General features: G+C 41.6%; 2 protein-coding genes across 3 annotated transcripts in view; both read right to left on the bottom strand.

The window, feature by feature from the left end:
* SLC22A14 (solute carrier family 22 member 14) overlaps positions 1-21481 on the bottom strand; it is a 980905-nt gene that overhangs the window by 400387 nt on the left and 559037 nt on the right. The window lies entirely within an intron of this gene.
* TMEM108 (transmembrane protein 108) overlaps positions 1-21481 on the bottom strand; it is a 295366-nt gene that overhangs the window by 153782 nt on the left and 120103 nt on the right. The window contains exon 3 of the mRNA XM_058657207.1: positions 5950-6035. Within this exon, the coding sequence (XP_058513190.1) occupies positions 5950-5989 (40 nt within the window). The 5' untranslated portion in view covers positions 5990-6035. The remainder of the gene's footprint in view (positions 1-5949; positions 6036-21481) is intronic.

Consider the following 21481-nt stretch of genomic DNA (forward strand, 5'->3'; position numbering starts at 1 on the left):
TTTTTTCTGTCTAGGCTGTGAGTATGGTGTGTAGATCTGTGCTTATAATGTATAAATACATACCTTAATAAGGTATGTATTTAATGGTGATGGGTATTTGAAGAGGGCATAAGTCTAGGGAGTGGTATGAAGTATGTGCTTGCAGGATGGTATGTGTGGTGCTGTGTTTATGTGTATGTATAGAGTGTTTACTATGTGTTATACCAAATACCACCAGTACATGAGTATTTTGTAGTAAGTATGTACGTGCAGTACATACGGTAAGTATCAAATAGCATATGTATGTGTGGTACAATACTGTATATATATATGGTAGTACATTTAGTGTGTGTATATAAGCGTGTGCATGCATGAGTAAAATTATGTGTGCTATATGTGAATGTACACACACATACACCACATACTGTGTTGTCTATGTGCCTGTGTGTGTGCTACACGGGTGGCATGGTGTGTTATGTATATGAGCTGTGTGTGACATACTGTCTGTGCTATGAGTGTGGTGCATATGTGTATGTAGGTACAAATGGCAGGTACATTTGTGTTATGCTGTGAGACTGTACAGGTAACTGTGGATGGGACAGTCATGGATCTGAAAGGCAGAAGTGATGAAAGGCTGGGGATGGAATCTGGAACTGAATTGATAGCTTCAATACTAACATAAGAAGTTGAAGATTCAGGGCCAGCATTACATAGTGGGTTAAGCAATGCTGTCAGTACATGTACAAACCGATTCCAGTCCCGGCTGCTCTGTTTCCCGTCCAGCTCCCGACTAATATGCCCAGGAAAGCAGCAGAAGCTGGTGCGTGTCCTTGGATCCTGGAGCCCCTGGGAGACACAGATGAAGCTCCTGGTTCCCGGCCTTGGGCTGGCTTAGCTCCAGCTGCTCAGGTCATTTGCACAATGAATCAGTGGACAAAAGATTCATTTCTCTCACTCTTTATAATTATGCCTTATAAACAAAGTGTATATTTTTTTAAAACATTTAAGAATATACTTAGGGTCAATGATTCGCACAACCGTATACTCTTAAAAATTTTTGTGCATCCTAAACAAAAGAGCATTTTTTTCTATACACTTAATATTGAGCCATTTTTTTCTAAATAATAAAACTGCAAAGCAAAAGAGAAGTCACTCGTGGAGTCATTAGAAAATAAACTGATCATGCTAACAATGTTCACAAACAACATTTAAAGTGAAAACAACCATATTTTCTAATTGAAATTAGTGAAAGGAATCATTTAATATATGAGTAAATCTCTTTAATATTTGGTTTATGAAAGATAACTGCTCTCTTATCAGCTTCTGTGTTCAACTGCTGGCATCTGTTGTTTTGCTTGAAAAATGAAAAAAAAAGAAAAAGATAATTTTGTAAGTATGTGTAGCTGCAAAAGAAAGGCCCTGGAAAAGTCTCAGGGATTCCCAGGAGTTGTTGAACTATACCGTGAGAGCTGCTGCTATCAGTTGATGCAAAGCTACTGGAAGACCATCAGCCAGAAGACAGGGAGCTAGCAATGTAAGAATTAATGAGGAGAAGTCCTGAGAATAACATAAAAAGTACGACTATTAAAATGCTGCAGGAAAAGAACACAGGCAGCTCTTCAGGGAAAGGAATGTGGTCACAGAGCAGTTAACAGAGGCTGGTACCCGTGCATCCAAGAGGAACACAAAGCAAGACAGGGATGACTTTAAAGCTGGAAAGTCAAGGTGAACGGTAATGACACGGGCAAAACAAACCTATAACGAGATCTCTGCTTTCAGGTGTACAGAAAAGGGAACATATTTTCCCTCATAAATTCTTCAGGGGCCCTGATTCCATCCACCACCTGTGATATGGACGGACCTGTATTTCTTCGGGTTGAACAAAGGGTTGTGTGGTGTGATCAACATAGATCAGTATATGAAAAGGATGTACGAGTGAGCAAACAGGATGTCATAGCAACAACATAGATGATGACTTGTGAAATATGTCTTGAGTGTAAACAATAAAGTTATGAATAATTCACAATCCTCCTTGAGTTTGAGTACGTATTCAAACCACTCTCACTTGAGTTGATACTGGTATATGAAAATCTACTGCTGTCATAATATCATAACAGTTGGGAACAGCATGGTGGTGCCCTGGCTTGCGCTACCTACAATGTTGACATTCCTTATGGACACGGTTTGAAGTCTTGGGTGCTGTACTTCTGATCCAGCTGCCTGCTAATCCCCTGGAAAAGCAGTGGAAGTTGCCTAATTGCTTCAGACCATGCCACCCACAAAGACCCAAACACAGTTTGAACCTGGCATTGGCCTAACAAAGTCCTGGCCGTTGACACCATGTGAAATGTAAATCAGTATATAGAAAATTGTTCTTGCTTTCTCTCTCATCACCTTCAACCTCCCTCCCTAACTCTGCCTTTCAAAGAATAAAACAAATTGGAAAAATAATAAAAAAAAAAAAGATCCTACCTATTGCTTGAGTGTTCCTAACAATTAATTAACAATGAAATTCTAGGACACAAAAGCCAAGCGCCAAACCTGATTTCTCCTGAATCAGACTCAGTGTCTCCCACGCAATGACATCTTCTTAGGGGTTTGTGATGACAGTCAGTACTTTTTCCATTCCCAAGTATCTATTAAATCATACTGAGTGGTAGCATATGGTATGAACAGAATGCCAGCACTCCATGTGGGAGGGCCAGTTCAAGTCTCAGCTGCTCTGGTTCCAGTCCGTGGTGGTAGGTGATGGGTGCTTCTGTTGCAAATAGCACCCCTGCCCCCATACTATTCCGCAAGGGCTGGCTCTGTTGCTCTTTTTAAGTTCATGATCAGCTTTTTAAAATTCAATGCAACCAGCAATTCTATGGCTTGATTCACCTGTAGTGCTGCTCTGCTGTCTCTGCTGCTCCCCCAAATTCATGGACTCTCTGCCATCTGCCTGCCCATTCCTATTACCTGGAATTACACCCTCTCTGCCTCTTCTCTGCCAATGCCTCTCCCTTCATTGCAGCATATCCTCGCCTTATTTTATCATTTTGATGAACTATGAGTAATTTGAGGAGGGCAGGGGCAACCAGCACAGAGTTTAAGTTGCTGCTTGGGACACCCGTATCCCATATTGGGATGCCTGGCTCCTGTCTGAGTTACTTTGCTTTTGATTTAGCTTCTTATTAATGCCTGCTGAGGAGAAAGAAGGTGGTTGAAATAACTGCATATCTGCCACCCACATGTGACACTTGGAATGAGTCCCAGGCTCCTGGCCTTCACCTAATCCAGCTACACTCAGTGTAAAAGGATTTGAGAATAATCAGTAGATGGACACAAACTCTCTGCCTTTCAAATAACAAAAAATTTAAAAGATTAAAGTTTGTGGGGAAATGCAATTATAAGACAAGGGCATCTTCCTGCAAAAATAATTGAACATTATTCATCAAGGTGTTTCAGCAATTTTATGGCATTCTTGAAAAATCGCAAACGGATTTTAAAATTTTACTACACCTATTAGGTCTATCTCTTAACTCCATTTGCCACACCCTTTAAAAGAGATTAATTCGGAAGCAGAGATAGACAAACACGTACAGTGAGACAGAGAAGAAATGCATCAAGTTATTCCATCTGTAAATACGACACTGAGGACTGGGCTGAGTCAAAGCCAAAAACTGGAATGGGAATTCCATCTTGGCAGGAATTCAATCACTTTAGCTATGTTCACTGCCTCCCAGAGTCGACACTAATAAGAAGCTGGAAGTCATCAGTCAGCAAGATGCTGAACCCAGATTCTCTCATACGGGATACAGGAACCTTACGCATTGTTTGATTGCTATGCTAATCACAAGCATACTTTTAAAATACTCTTGTCTGTGGTACAGTAACAATATTAGCAATATTAATTAGCAATAATATTAATAATATTAATTAGCAATAAAAATTGCTAATATTCTCCCCTTTGGAGATGAAGCTTATATGTTGGTCATTTCCTTGGCAAATACAACATAGGGAAAGTATTATTTTTTTTAAGATGTATTTATTTTTATTGGAAAGTCAGGTATACAGAGAGGAAGGCAGACAGAAAGATCTTCTTACCGATGATTCACTTCCTAAGTAGTCACAATGGCCAGAGGTGAGCCAATCCAAAGCCAGGAGCCAGGAGTTTCTTCCTGGTCACACATGCAGGTGCAGGGTGCCAAGGCTTTGGGCTGTCCTAGACTTTTTTTCCCAGGCCTCAAGCAGGGAGTTGGATGGGAAACGGGGCCACTGGGATTAGAACCGGCGCCCGTATGGGATCCCAGAGAGTGCAAGATAAGGACTTTAGCCCCTAGGCTATCATGCCAGGCCCAAAAATTTTAATTATTTTTATTGGAAAGACAGATTTACACTAAGGAGAGACAGAGAACAAGAGAGAGAGAGAGAGAGAGAGTCCATCCATTGGTTGGCTCCCCAAAAGGCCACAAGAACTGAAGCTCAGCTGATCTGAAACCAGGAGCCAGGGAACTCTTGTATATCTCCTACATGGGTGCAGCGGCCCAAGGGCTTTAGCCATCCTCTGCAGCTTTCCCAAGTTACAAGCAGAGAGCTGGACTGAAAGTGGAGCAGCCAGTAACTAAACCAGTATCCACAGGGAAATGCTGGCCTGATAGGTGGAGATTTAACCTGATAATCCCCCCCATTGGTCTATACCTAATGACTTTCAGAGACATGGCTTTACATATTATCCAAACATTGACACATACAATCAGCATAGGCAAACTCAAACATTTTGCTACCTCCAGCTCTACGAGGCTGTTTTCCATATGCTGTATCTCTACTGCAATGCCTACCTTCCCTTCTCTAAAGGATCTGTATACAAGTGAAAGCCTATTCATCCTTCAAATGGCCCCAATTCCATCACTTACAATGACAAAGCCTTATTCTAACAAATATTAAAAACAGGCAACAAACTCACAGACCTACAAAATACATTAAGTAAGAACATGAGAGTACTCACAGTGCTTAGCAACTTCCATCAGGCTAAAACAGGCTGCTGAGAGGAAGTGAGCCAATTAAACTACCCAGCCAAAATGCTGTCCGTAGATAAAGTGCTTTGCACAGGAATGCAACATAACCTGATTTAAGGTCTAACGGATAACTGGCACTCAATCTCTTGGCATTTCATTCATTCTATTTTCTTAGCCAAAGCTAACGGAGCTATTAAGCTTAGAAGAGATGGGTCCTCCACTGACCTCATGGAAGTAGGCAAGCAAAAGGAATCACAAGTTTTCCATCTTACAGGCTTTAGTTTGATATGGAGGTCCACTGTCTAGTTTTACAAGAGGGTCATTCAGAACAGCTAGCTAGCCTACCAATTGGTAGAGGTTTTTGTATTCCTTCAGCAACAATTACAAAACCAAAGGCTACATAATCACAGAAAGACTACTGGTATATTGTGGCTTGATTTCCAGAAAAAAATGAGCAGCATGTAGAAAACCAAAATTAATCACCCTGTTATATCACAAAACGAAGAAATCACCTGGTTGTCACTCATGTAAGAATCCTGCATGATCATACCTAATATTTTAAGTCAAACAATGCACTGCACTAACAAACAACAGGTTCAAAATGACAAAATCCAGAAAAACCAATTCACCATGTCTTCCCTATGAGGAACCCTTAGAAGATATTACTAGATAATCCTATATTCTATCACAAAACCAAGAATAATAATGTGTTTGACACTTATTATCAAATTAGCCACATTTAACATGGCAATTCAGCATTACAACAGAGTCCATATTATAACTAATGTACAAAGCAAAAAAAAAAAAAAAGATGCAACGCATAATAATTTATCAAAAGAAGCCGAAGTGGAACTAACTGTCCTCCAATACAGATACAACCCCACTCTTTCTCCAGATAAGTGTAAGTTTCTCTCATTAAGCAGACAGAAACACCGGTATAGTCCAGACAATAAGAAATAAAGTATCAACTTACTTAACAGTTGGCAATAGAGGACCTGTAAACTTCTCTTCATGGTATCATCTGGTCCAGCTTATCCTGCAGTTTATTCATGATTCCGTCTAAAAATCAGGGAGAAAAAAGCTCTTAAATACAGAGAGCATAAGAGCACCATCAGAAAGAACTACATTCCATAGGCTGCTGATTTTAAACCCTAAAATATCAAGTTTTTGAAAAAGAAAGATCTTGAGATATACACATTATAAAAAGTCTTATTTATGCAATGGTGTATATTATAAACCACAACTAATGAAATGGTCAAATCTGGAAATTATACACCTCCTGAAGACTACTCATACGGACAGCCAGAGAGAATCTGGTTTGGTAACTTTTGCATAACTTTCTGGAATTTGTAGTATTTAGTAGAAGAAATGAGAAACATCTCTTCTAATCTCCTGTCTGCTAAGGCATATACATATACACAAAAAAGAGTAAAGATAAAAACACTTTCTTCCAAAGATAAGGAAAAATTAAAAGCATTTCTTCTCACACTATTACATAAATCTCATATTACTAGGCCAATATTGCAATGATTCCAAAATCAGGGAAGGCCATAACAAAAACAAAACTGCAGACCAATATCTGTGATGAACATATGCACAACTATCAACAAAATACTAGCAAATCAAATTCAGCACATGAAAAAAGCCATTCACTGTGGCCAAGTAGGATTTATCAGACATAGGGATGGTTCAACATTTGCAAATCAGTAAGTCTAATATAAAATGTCAATGACAGAAAGGGTAAAATGATATCATAATCTCAATTAATGCAGAAAAAGTGCATTCAAAATAACAGTAATCCATGACTTTAACAAATTAGGTATGAAAAGAACAAAGGTTAATAAAACAAAGGTTACATGTGACAAATCGAGAGGCAACATCCCAGTGGGATGGGATGGGGAACTGAAATAATGTACTCTGAGATCTGGAACCAGAAAAGGATGTCTACTCATCAATCTTATTCAATACAGCTCTGGCAGTTTTAACCACAGCAATCAGGCAAGAGGAGAAAAAGACAACAAAGGAAGGAGAGGATCAAACTATTCATGGTGGCAGATGACATGACTCCAGAGAGAGAGAAACCTAAAGACCCCTCCCAGAGAATATTAAAACTGGTAAGCGGGGACCAGCCTTGTGCCGCAGTAGGTCAAGTTGCTGTTTGTAAAATATGGGCATGGGTTCAAGTGCCAGCCCCGCTACTTCTGCTCCGGCTCCCTGTTGGTGTGCCTGGGAAAGCAGCTAGGGATGAGGCAAGTGTGTGGGTCCCTGTCACAGACAGGGCAGACCTGACTTCAACCATTCCACGCCAATCCTGGCCCAGTTCTGGACACTGACAGCATTTGAGCAGTGAATTAGTGCCTATGCTAAGTGCACGCGTGCGCACACGCATGCGCGTCTCCTTCTCCCTACTCTGCCTTTCAAGTAAAATCAATTATTATAAAATGACTGTCAGTGACCTCAGTAAAGTTGCAGGAAACAAAATCAATACACAGAAGCAATACATTTCTATACATCAGAAATCAACTCACTGGGAAAAAATGTACAGGCGCTATCCTTTCCACAACAGCTACAAAAAATACCTTGGAATAAATTTCCCCAATGATGTCAAAGATTTCTGCAAAGAAAATTACAAAACACTAACAAAACTGAAGACACCAGAAGGAAGGCTTCCAGGTTTACAGACTGAACTATTACTATTAAAATGTACACATTACTCAAAATAATTCAGATTCAACACAACCGCCATCAAAACACCAGCAACATTTTTCACATATCTAGATAAAAACCTGGAAAAACTCCCAAAACAAATCCCAACAAAAGTTTCTAACAGCTATAATAATCCTCAATAAACAGAACAAAACTGGAGGCATTGGGGGTGCTCCACTTCCAATCCAGCTCCCTGCTCATGACTTGGGAAAGTAGCAGAGGATGGTTGAAGTCCTTGGGCCCCTGCACCCATGTGAGAAGCATGCAAGAGTTCCTTGGCTCCATGCTTCGGATCAGCTGAATTCCAACCTTTATGGTCACTGAAGAAGTCATTCAGCAGATGGAAGATTCTCTCTCTCTTACTCTCTGTAATCTTTCAGATACAAATACGTAGTTAAAAAAAAATTGGAAGCATCACAACAGAGTATTTCAAGATCTACTACAGAGTCAATATAACCAAAACAACCTGAAGTTTCTTATACTCTGTTGTGACAGACACGCCAATGGAACAGAACAGAAATCCTAGAAATGCCTCCATGCCGTCTACAGCGAATGATCTTGGAAAGCATAGTTACAAACGCTGAAGCACAACAACTCAAATAATGATGCTGGAAAAATTGAGTATCCAACAAAAACACTGATCAAATATCAAACTGAAACACTCAACACCATGCAACTATTAGATGAAAATACAGGCAAAACACTTGAATACATCAATATAACTTTTTGGAAAAGCACAGACAACAAAAGCAAGACTAGATAAATGAAATCATATCAAATTACAGAGCTTATAGAGAGCAAAAGAAACAATCATGGTGAAAAGACAACCAAAACACTGGGATAAAATATTCGCAACTAGGCATCTGACAAAAGATTAATAACCAGAACATATCAAGAACTAAGGAAACACTCGAGAAAAAGACAAAAGGTCTGAAGAGATATAACTCAAAGAAATACAAATTCTGAAAAAAAAATACTTAGTATCATTAGCCATCATGGAAATTCAAATCAAAACTACAATGAGGTACTGAAAATCTCATCTTTAAGAGATAACTGTACACATTCATGTTCAGTGCAGTACTATTATAATAGCCAAGATATGGAATCAAACTAGGCATCCAATCATGGGTAAACAGGTAAGGAAAATTTGAGTTATGGATATATAAATATAATGGAATATTATTCATCTATTTAAAATGAGGGAAATTTTATGTTTCATTCACCCCTCCTGGGTGACAGGCTCTGCTCCATCCCAGGCTCACAGGAGACTGCAAGGGAAACCTCTAATGGAACTCAGCCTCTCAAAACTTACTATCAAGCCACAGCGAGCTAACTTCCTACTCAGCCTCTCCCAACCAGAACTAAATATTGTAAAGCCTAGCCAAAGGTGAAAGGACAAGAGGAAGCTAGCAAGAGAGGGAAACATTATGAACTAGCTACTTGTGCAAGCCATTCTTGGGGGAATGTCACCATGATAGATAGAATAGGGTGAGGACAAGTTTAAACAGTAGCAGAGGGATTCCTTGAGAAGCAGCAGATTCCTGGACGCAATCTCAGGAAATGTGAGAGGACTGGCCCAGGAGCAACACCTGGAGACCTTGAACACTAGGCAGAGTGGTACTGCAGTGAGTACATACCCCAGTGGTGACTGCAGCTCAACCGGCCACCAGATGGGAAGGGGAGTTCACTAGGAATTTGGGAGCTGAACTCAGCAATAGAACTGTGGGTCCAGCTGATTTTTTTTTTTTTAAATCAACCACGAGCAGATGCAGAGTGACAGAGCACAAGAATTTGGTCGTGGAGTTAGGGTGGATTTCAAAGCCTAGCCACCCACCATTGCATATCAGGAAACATGTTGAATATTATTGCGAAGACTTAGGGGGAGGAACAAGAGAGAACTGAGCATTCACTGAGCCAGAGGTGAACTTACTTCCATTCTAGCTCAATGCATTGCAGTGGTCCCATCATGTAAACAACACCCACTTGGCATTCAAAGAATCCCACCCAAAATAGGACCAGGTAGCCCCAGATCTAATTGCCAGCAAGTTTCAGCAGCAAGAGGAAAGAAAAAAAGAAACCTGGGAAACCAACACCACCTACAACCCTGTGACCCAGGTCAAAGTCATAGCCTATGTCTCCCTAATCCTGGGTAGTGCTGGAACCTGGAGCGGTAGAAGGACTGAGCATGGAGTGGACATCAATGAATTGCGAGCACCAGCTGGAGACTGTGGCAGAAGCAGAGCATGGGAACTCAGAACTAAAACTCGCTGGTGCCACAAGCATTGGCAAATAAAGAACTAGGCCCATGATCAGAAAAGTAGAACAGTAGACCTCAGGACAGCACAGCTTGAAAAGCAACCCCCAAGGAAAAGAATCTGCTAATCAGAGTGCTATAGCCAAAGGCAACAGAACAGCCAAAGGCACAAGGAATGTGCTCACTGTTGCCTCCCCTGCAAAGATGATTTAAAACTCAGAAGGAACTGCTGCATCAGAAATTTTTTTAAATGTTATAAAGCTCCCTTTTTACAACAAGCAGCACACATAGGCGTTCAAGGAATTTAAGGAAAATGTTACACAGGAAATACCAACATTGAAACAAAAAATTAAGCCAAATCATGAGAAATGAAGAACACACTAAATTAAAAATTCAGTGCAAAGGCTCAATGAATAAAATGAGTGAGGCAGAAGAAAGAAAATCAGAACTGCAAGACACCTAACAGTGATAATGGGAAAACAATCGAAAAAAGCTCGAACTGAGTCAAGCTAAGCAAAGCATTCAGCAATTAAGGACACCTCCAAAAATCAAACATAAGAGTTACTGGGGTTCAAGAACGTGCAGAAATATAAGCTAAGTTCGTCCAGAAGCTAAGTAAGCTAAGTAAGCCCTCAGATCGCCCAGACAGTGCACTCTGGGGACTAGTGGGTGTGGAACTATAGGAAGTCTGGCACAGGTGGGGGTGAGTAGGGACCTGAGGGTTCATGTCCAGGTGAGGAATGACTTCTGAAAGACTTCCATAGATAGGGCCACTGTACTTGCAGGTAAGCGAGGGGACTGAGACTGACTGGTTTATATCGGGGAACAGGAGAACCTTTAAAAGTCAGAACTCAGTACCAGCACAAATGGGAGGCCTGAGCTGGGGTAGTTAGCATCAGCCATCACCGGAGACCTAGGATAGTATGCTGGCCTATGTGCTGGTGGATGGGACTTTGAGAATTTTGATCGGGTCTGGGTTTTGGCTGTGTGGAGGAGTAGGGTCCCAGGTCAGCACATGTGCCAGGAGCTTAGAACCTGGTTGGCAGGCAGAGCTGCAGGCCAGCATACCACCTCAATGGAAAATTGGGTTTATGAAGGCTGGGATGGGGAACCCAAGCATTCCCAGACTCCAGGACCATGGATTGATTAGAAGAGTGGGTAAGAAGATGTGTAAGAAGGAGGACCACCGAAGGAGTGTGTTGCAGGTGAAGAGGGACTTCCACTGACAAGGCCACCATACTTGCAAGTAAGTGAGGGGGCTGAGACCAAACGGTATGGAAGGGGGAAACTGGAAGATCTTCAAGGGTCAGAACCGATACACTAGCCCACATGGGAAACTTGAACTCGGCTTGTGAGGATGGTTCATCGCTGACCGCCACTGTCCAACTAGTTCACAGTACCGCAGTGAGTTGGAACAGAGAATGGGTAATGTGAGGCTAGGCCACAACTAACCAGCCAGTGAGTGAATCAAGTCTGGGGGCAAAATCTGTAGGGGAGTACAGGTGCTCACTCCTGTGGAACAAATCTCCATTAACACATGCAGATCTGTGGCTGGAACGGGCCTGGTTGGGGAGCTAAGGGGATGCCCCCGGATGGGCTAGGTAGTGCAGAGAGCAAGAATGGGAGCACCAGGCTGGGCTAGACATGGCTGCAGTCTCCCTCGACATGAACTGTGTCTAGGGAACGCCACGCAGGGCTAGACTCCAGCACCCACTGGTACTTGTGAGAGCCAGTGTGGATAGAAAATGGCCTGGGCTAGGTTTCAGCTACCGTGTTACCATGGCAAGAACTCTCTGAGTATGGTACAGGTGTGGCCAGGCTGTGACACCCTATAGTAAGAACTGGAATGGGTGTGGGCCATTGAGCAAAGACACTGTTCCTGCCAAAATAAGAGGTGGAAAAAGTCAAACTGGGCCAACAACCCAACGGTGTGTGTGCCATCTGCCATTGGGAGGAGGCCTAATAGAGGAGCTTGGGGAACTCCTTTGTTAGGACACAATCCTAGCAGATGAGCACAAACCAAGGCAAGGAGCAGCCCAAACCAGGCCAGATCACAATACCTGCCAGAATACATGTGGGTCAAGTCTGGGGGCGGGACAGGTTGGGCCAATTCATAACAGATCTGAGAACCATGACAGAGTGTAGGGGGGGCCAGGTCAGGCCACAAAACAAGCCAGTTCACATTAGGACTGGGACTTGGGGCTAGCTGGGTCTGACTAGGCTGCAGCACTCACCAGCATGAGCTGGAACTGGGGGCAGGCTGGACCAAGCCAGGCTGAAGTTGCCACTGCTGGATGCCAAGATGAGGTGAGCCATGCCAGTCTGGGAGAGGCAGGTGCTGGGTCTGTGATCTCAGGGGAGGGTCTGATGGGGTCTGGGATGCCTGGCTCAGGTTTTTGACCCTGTCTGTGCAGTGGGTGCCAGGTCCATGAGCCCCAAGGCAAGGTGCCTAGTGGGACCCAGGTAACTTTACCCAGGTCTTTGTCCTGCCTGCAAGAACTGGTCCTCCTCAGTAGAAAACAAAAGAGTAATGGACAGCATGCCCATATACACATGGAGGATACAGAAAAATTGGAAAAAAATATTAACACTCACTTTTCCTTAACCTTGATTCTTCCCACCCTGATCAACTAGGTAAACACTAAAATTAAAAATATATATTCAATGAAATATCTGAGAACTTCCCTAACGTGGAGAAAGAACTGGGAAACAAAATATAGGAGGGGCACAGAACTGCCTCAAGCTCTCTTCTGTTCAAAAAGAGAAAAGATACTTAAAAATACACACGAAAAAATAAATTAGCTTATACAAGAACCCCAAGCAGACTCACAGTTGACTTCTGAGAGGAAACTCTAAAGACCAAAAGAGAATATAAGTGACATATTCCAGACCCTAGAAGGAAAAATCGTCAGCACAGAGTAACATTACCAACAAAGCTTTCCTTATCTTTGAAAATGAAAGGAAATATTTCCACAGCAAACAAAAGCTGAAAGACTACACTTGTACTAGACCTGCCCTTCGGATGTTATATAAGGATGTGTTACCAAAACCACGGGAAAAGGTGGAGAATTCCCAATAAAACAACAAAAGAAGACTAAGTCAAACAATGAGAAACCCACTGCAAAAAGTGATAGGACCAAATCACTACCAACTGATAATAATCCTGACTGTAAAGGGCTTAAACACAATATTCGAACATAGATTAATGGACTGGATTTTTTTTTTAAAGATTTATTCATTTTTTTTTTAAAGATTTTTTTATTGTTATTGGAAAGCCGGATATACAGAGAGGAGGAGAGACAGAGAGGAAGATCCTCCATCCGATGTTTCACTCCCCAAGTGAGCTGCAACGGGCCAGTACGTGCCAATCCGATGCCGGGACCAGGAACCTCTTCCGGGTCTCCCAAGCGGGTGCAGGGTCCCAATGCTTTGGGCCGTCCTCGACTGCTTTCCCAGGCCACAAGCAGGGAGCTGGATGGGAAGCGGAGCTGCCGGGACCAGAACCGGCGCCCATATGGTATCCTGGCGCGTTCAAGGCGAGGACTTTAGCTGCTAGGCCACGCCGCCGGGCCCAGATTTATTCATTTTTTATTACAGCCAGATATACACAGAGGAGGAGAGAGAGAGAGGAAGATCTTCCGTCCGATGATTCATTCCCCAAGTGAGCCGCAACAGCCGGTGCTGCGCCGATCCGATGCCAGGAACCTGGAACCTCTTCCGGGTCTCCCACATGGGTGCAGGGTCCCAATGCATTGGGCCGTCCTCAACTGCTTTCCCAGGCCACAAGCAGGGAGCTGGATGGGAAGTGGAGCTTCCGGGATTAGAACCGGCGCCCATATGGGATCCCAGGGCTTTCAAGGCGAGGACTTTAGCCGCTAGGCCATGCCACTGGGCCCAATGGACTGGATTTTTTAAAAAGACCCATCTTTAAGTTGTCTACAGGAGATGCATCTCACAAAAAAGATGCAAGGACACTGAAAGTGGAATGATGAAGAAAGATATCCAAGGCTAAAGGAAAGGAAAACCCGATCAGATAATACAGACTGACTGAAACTGGAGACTAAGAGGTCAAAATATCCCAGGAGCTGTGCACATATTTGGAAACTGAACAATAGCAATATGCTAAATGAACAGTAGGCTGCATATATTCCCACAGCTGAACTAAATAATGGAGACTAACATAGTGGGAAATCAAGAGATGCTGATGTATGCATGCAACTGTACTCCAGAATAAAAGATGAACTTCCAATCAAACTGTTCAAGACATCCTGACAACAAGATACCGGACTTTCTACCATTGCCTAAACCTACAATGTCTTGACACATTGAAACAGAAGAATGATGGGCTTGTGACTGTTGCTAAAGGGCTATGATAATAATACAGGGGCAAAACAGTGTTGGGGAGGGTGTCTGGGGAGGGTGGAAGATGAAATCCCTTAGCATATGCAACTTTACCATGAAAAGTCAAATTTTTAAGTAAGTAACTAAAATAATTAAATGAAATGTTTTGAATTTTAGCATCGGCAGTAAAATGATTGGAACTAGGCGTTCATGTTCCAGTGAAATAAGCCAGACCCAGAAAGGCAAATACCACAAGTCCTATCGCTAACAGGAAAGTTAAAAACAAACAGTCTAATAGCGGAATGGTGATTACAAGAAGATGGAAAAAGTTAGGAAGGGAGTGACAGAAATAGACTGGATAGCAAGTTCCCAAACAGCCATACAGAAAGAACCCATTTTAGTATTCTACAGCACAGCAGAGTGACCACAGGTTACAATGAATAGTTATTGTATATACTCATTTACTGTGTAAAGAAGCAAACAGAAGCAACTAGTAGGCTCAAGCACACAGAATAGATAAGAAATTGGAAAGGCCAGTTGTCTTGTTTAATCTGTTTATATGACAGTCTTTATGTATATGGAAATACTGCTCTGTATTCCAAAAAAATATGTAAGTATTACATGTTCATTGCAGGAAAAGGAAATAATTAAAGGAAAAAACCAGAAGCTTTCATTATACTTAACATTGTATTACATTTAAAAACTTTATGATTTCTAATTATAGAAGATTGTTCCAGTGAGGAATATTTGGAAAACTGCTTAATAGAAGATCTAGATAATAAATAAGAAAATTCAAATTACTTGTATCTACCATAGTCAGCAGTTACCGCTGATATTTTATAGTATGTTTCTCGAACCTTTACAAAGTGCACTTCCATTGGTACTCCTTTTGAAATTTCATTTACAAGCATTACAGACAGAGGAGGAGATACAGCGAGATAATTTTTGATCTACTGTTTCACTGTCTAAATGACTGCGACGGCCAGGGCTGGGCCAGGACAAAGTTTCTGTTGCTTGTCCAAGCGTATCAGCAGGAAGACAGTTCAGAAATGGAGTAGCTGGAATTCAAACTGGTGCTTGTACGCAATGCCAGTATCACAGAGACTTAACCTGCTACACTATAGCACAGGACCCCAGAGACTCTCTTGTTTCATGTATCACATATTCTAATTTTTCCCTACCAGCTAGTACATATTTTACTATTATTTTACTACTTGGTTTCAAATGCGAACATTTTAGAGTTAAGGTAAATTCCCAGAGATGGCAACACAAAGACCTGTAAGTCTTCCAAAATACTACAGAATGCAAATTGCAATAAATCCACATCATTATGTTAAAATATACTCAATGATGAAAATTTTAACATATTTTCATTTTCGCAATGTATTTCACTTCATTAGTTTGCAATTCAAATGTTTTAGTCATTTGCCCTCACAATTTTTTTTTATCCTTTTTCTTAAAATATTTCATTTTACATTTAAAAAGCAGTTATAAAAACAGAGGGAGACAAAGAAAGATCTTCTACTTGCTGGTTCACTACCCAATGGCCACAACAGCCAGGGCTGGGGCAAGGACAAAGGCGGGGGCCAGGTGCTTCATCTGAGTCTTCCACATAATGAACTAAGGACTTGAGTTAGCTTCTGCTACTTTGCCAGGTCCATTAGCAGGCTACTGGATTAGAAGTGAAAAAGCATAACCTCAAACCAGCAGACAGTCCCTTAACTCACTACACCACAACACCAGCCCCTAATTTCTATGCACTAGCCATCAGATATAGGAGTACTGAGTTTTGTTTTCTTGATGAAATATAAAGTGGGACAAATTTAGTTTTAAACATTTTAATTGAGCTTTAACTTCAACATCACAAAGTTCAAGCATCACTCCCCACTTCCAGAACATTTTTAGTTCTCTTAAGAAAAATTTCATGTGTATTTTTAATCATTCTATCACTTCTCCTTTCCCTTAGCAACTACTAATCTACTGTCTATTTTTATGGCTTTACCTACTATGGAAATTCTATATAAACAATTCAAACAGTATGAGGTATCTTACAATTGGCTCATTTGCTTAGCATAATGTTTATAAGGTTCATCATATTATATGACACACGAGATTTAAATTTTTTCATGAGTACTATGTATATATACACACACATGTGTACACACACATATGCACTACTAGAAAGGCCTTCCTTAATCCTAGATTATATAAATACCTCTTTATATGTTCTAGATTTTTACATTTTATTTATTGCATACTAAATAGGGTTCTGGATTTCATGCTATGTTTTATATCTGTGTTCAATCACCTAAAACAGTAATTACTTAAATTAAACCCTTCTAGTGTAATTCCTCCACTTCTAGGGTTTTTGTCACTTTTAAGACTTATTTATTTTTATTGTAAAATCAGATTTTACAGAGAGGAGAAACAGAGAAAAAGACCTTCCATATGGTAGTTCACTCCCCAAGTGGCCACAAAGGACAAAACTGAGCTGACCCAAAGCCAGGACCCAAATGCCTCTTCTGGGTTTCCCATGTGGGTGCAAGGTCCCAAGATAACAAGAGAAATCCCCCATACAGGGACGATAAAGGAGCCTTAATTTTCTATTGCTTCTTATTTTATGGAATTTGTTATCATGTTATTTTCTCCCTTTCCTCGATGTTTACCTACCAGACACAAAAACTCAGCGAAAGTCTTACACAAAACAGTTGTGTATTAGTGGTGCTTGACAGGGCCAACCAAGGAATCAAGCAGCAAACCAAGACTGATCAACAGTCCATGGCAGTAGCCCCAGAAGCATAACCAATGTTACCTATGCAGTGCTTCAGAGGCAGTAAGAACCCAACAATTAGTAAATAAACCATGAATAACGATTAAGTAATTAAAAAAAAAACAGAAATAATTGCAGTTTATATTCATCAAGGGAAACATAGGCCCTTTCGTCATCTCGGGAAATGTTCATATATTTCTGAATAAGTGATAGATTTCCCACAATAAATGAAACGGTGTCAATTTATTCAGTCATCAAATGAACAATGAGCCAGACAACATGGATAATTTGGGATCATCTTGGTCAAACAGGCTAACCAAACTGCAAGCACCATATGGTCTACATGATAGCCAAAATAATCTTTACTTAGGTCTGTATTTGGAGTTTTATCGTGATTTTCAATCATCTAAGTTCTACACTTTTATCAAATCAATTCCTAAGCATTTTACATGTGTTTTTTGTCACTGTCATAAAATTTCTGTTTCCATTATATGTTTTAATTGCCTCAATATGAATGACAGTTTTATTCATTTTGTGACCTAACTGAACTTATTCATTATTCTAAAGATGGTTTCTTAGCTGAGTCTCTTGGGTCAATTCTGCTTCTTTGAATTGATGTCAGGCCACAATCAGATTCCTTTAAAAGTCTCCTTTAGCCATGCAGTAGGAAACATTAATCCCACTAGTTTGAATCATTACGGAATATTTTAGGAGTACCAATGAAGACAACTAATTTCTGGAATGATTCCTACATTTAAAAAGAGTATTTATTTTTACTTGAAAGAGTTACACAGAAGGCAATGTCAGGCAAGGGGCCATTTTCACTGCTTTTCTTGGCCAAAAGCAGAGAGCTAGATGGGAGGTGGAGCAGCCAGGACTAGAACCAGCACCCGTGTGAGATGCCAGTGCTGCAGGCAAAGGATTATCCTGAAATGCCAGTATGCCAGCCCCAGAAACTGCAGGCTTTAACAGACCGAAGAATTGAGAGGGGTGTGGAACTGACCTATTCAATTAGACTAAGGTTCTAGGCCAACTTCTACAGACAAAACACAGAGGCTCCAGGTTCCAGCCCCAAATCCCTGAATCCGAGACTGTAAGAAAAAAGCCTTCCCATATACCATACCAGATAGCTTTCCCAGCATCTCTGCACAGGGTAACTAGGCCAGGTCACACAAAGCTAGTCAAAAATACCAGAGTAAGTCTCACAATAAATGAAGTAGAACAGAACAAAGAGAAATGATTTAAACAAAAAAGATAAGAATTCCATTTTTTAAGATTTGGGATTTTTCATTTGTTGATTGACTCTCAAGAGGCTATAACAGCCAAGGTCTGGCCAGGCCAAAAACAGGAACTAGAACTCCATTTGGGACTCCTGCTTGGGTAGCAAGATCTCAGGAGACAACCTTCCACTGTTTCCTCTCACGCATTAGTTGGGGGCTGTATCTAAGGGAGAGCAGCCTGCAAGGGGTGGGTACAAGGGCTGGTCTATGGTACCCTCCATACCACCATCACCCCACAGATGCTCCTTGGGCACTTGGCTGCTCCACTGTGGATTCTGCTGTTAACGACAAAACAAAGGCAGCTGAATATGGCTAAGTACTTGGGGCCCTTTTACCCGTGTGATAAACTCAATCAAACTCCTAGCTCATGACCTTGACTTGGTTCAGCACTAGCTGTTGAGGCCACATGTAGGGGCGGGGGAGAAACAGAAGATCTCTCTTCCTCTGTCTTTCCCTCTCACTCAATAACTATGATTTCAAATAAACAGATTTTTTAGGTTACTGTCCTACTACCCATCCAATAAGTACATCATTGAAAAACTTGTATGTTAACATAAATCGTATGTTAAACCATAGAATGAATGAGATAGAAAATGCAATAGAGAATAAACAACATAAGTGAATAAGCAAAAGAAAAAAATTATGAAGTCACGGTTATATGGCAACACACAAAGCAAACAAAGAAACAGAAAACTTTAAAGGAAATAGAGGGAAGCACCACAACCTTGGAGAAACATGTAAATATGCAGGTATGACCAAGGACAAAGGTCTCCAAAGAGACTCCGGTATAGCGCAGGAAGCCACTGCCTATGATGCCAGAAATCATACGAAATTATCCATCATGCCCATGCCAGGAAGTCTCTAGAAAATGTCTGAACTATAGGGTTAACAGAACTACCGTGTTGGCGAACACATTCACATACCTGGAAGGTAACACACTCCAACTCCATATGTCTGTGATATGCACTGGTAAAGTTTGTCCTGATGGTTTATGTGCTACAATCTTGCTCCTCAGTGTAACTGTATTGAAAGCTGACAGATTGCTAAAAGATAACTGTATCAGAAGGTATTCAGATCACAGGGATAGGACTCCAACAAAGGATTAACACTGATCTAAACAACTGGGATGCAATCAATAGTGAACAGTTGCACCAAACAGAAAACAACAAAAAGCAGAAAACAACATGATGGAATAGGGCGAGGACATGTTAAAATGGATGGACAAAGATTAGCAAAGAGGCAAAGAGGGCACAATCAAGAGAAACAGTCTCCGAGGGGACAGGCAGATGTCAGCGGGAAATCTGGAGACTCTGAAGCAGCGGAGAGGCACCAGAGCAGGCAGACAACCAGCGGTGGTCAGAGCACACCAGAGGTCAGGCGAAAAGGGGACATCGCAGGAAATGCAGGGAGTGAATCCAGCCATAGAATTTCCAGGCCCGACTGGTTTTTTTTAATGCGATTGTGAGAAGAAGCAGGGTGGTGGAACCCTGACAGATGAATGTGGAAACAGAGAGGACTGCAAGGCCCAGATCCCCACCAGAGCCACATTGGGTGCCAGTATGATTCCTGAAGCAAACAACTGGGTGCACACACGTGTGAGGGGTTGGGGAGGGGAGGACACATGGGACAAAAGAGGTGGCTGTAACGCTTGTGGCTCAATGTATTGCACTAATCAAACCAAGAAAATAATATCAACATAGCATCCTACAAATTCATTCGAAATATATCCAGGTTGTACCCCCGACTTAGGTGCCAGTGAGTTATAGCAAGAAGAGGAAAGTAAAAGAAAAATCATGCAACAGAGACTTCTGGCACTCCTGGGATATCTCCCTAATCCTGGCACTTACTGGAACCAGAGGTGGGAGAATATTTGAGCGGCAATGGTTGTGGCCACAACACAGGATCACAGGGCGCAGAGATTGGTGACCCAGGAGCCCCGGCTGTGGAGGCCATGGCAGAAGTCTAGCACGTGAGACTGAGAATAAAACTGGCTGCAGCCAGTGAGGCAAGTGATGCACAGAGAACCAGGCAATGAATGGGATCAGTACAGTCAACGTGTAGACCTGTGGGAAACACAGCTTGGAAACCAGCCTCAGGGAGAAGAATCTGCTCATCAAGGTTGCAATTGCTAAGGGCAAGAGCCACAGGCACAATGAAGGAAGTAACTGTGAAGCTGCAAAACACTGTTTCTAGTGCAGCTACTTGAGGAAGACATCCAGCAACTAATGGATAAAGAATTTTTTAAAAAATGTTATAAAACTCCTTAAAAGCAACAAGAGGCCCAACGTGGTAGCCTAGTGGCTAAAGTCTTTGCCTTGCATGTGCCAGGACCTCACATGGGTACTGGTTCATGTCCTGGCAGCCAGGCTTCCCATTCAGTTCCCTGCTTGTGGCCTTAAAAAGCAGTGGAGCATGGTCCTAAGCCTCGGGACCCTGTACCCATGTAGGGGACCCAGAGGAGGCTGTTGGTTCTTGGCTTTGGATCAGCTCAGCTCTGGCCATTGCAGCCACTTGGGGAGTGAACCAATGGATGAAAGATCTTTTTATCCTTCGTTGTGTGTATCCGATTTTCCAATAAAAATAAGTAAATCTTAAAAACAAACAAAAAATAACAACAAAAAACTCAGAAGCACATACAGGAGTTTGAAAGAATCAGAAAATGTGCCACAGGAAATAGCAACTGGTCCAAATAACAGGACCTCTGCATCTGATGACAACAAAGGGACACATCTCACCAACAAGTATATGTGGAGGCTGAAACTGAAAAGATGAAAAAAGATACCCCAGGCTAATAACAAAGAAAAACAACGCAGCATAGCCATTCTTACAACATTTAATATAGACTTCAACATGAAAAACATTAAAAGAGATGAAGGATACCACATAATGATGAAGAGATCACCATAATAAATGTACATGTTCCAAATGCCACGGCATGTATTTAGATGAAACAATTATTAATGGACTTACAGAGAGAAATAGACTCCAATACACCAAGAAGCTACATTTTACAAGTTCCCTTTAACTAATGTAGGACCAGTGGGACTCAGGGCTGGTCATAACCCAGCGATCTTCCACATTTGTGTCTTTCCTGTCAGGTACACTGAGATAATATCGTCATAGGACCCTGGAATGTTTGGCCAGAACTTAATTA

This window comes from Ochotona princeps, chromosome 30, assembly GCF_030435755.1.
Source record: "Ochotona princeps isolate mOchPri1 chromosome 30, mOchPri1.hap1, whole genome shotgun sequence".
In the NCBI taxonomy this organism is placed as follows: domain Eukaryota; kingdom Metazoa; phylum Chordata; class Mammalia; order Lagomorpha; family Ochotonidae; genus Ochotona; species Ochotona princeps.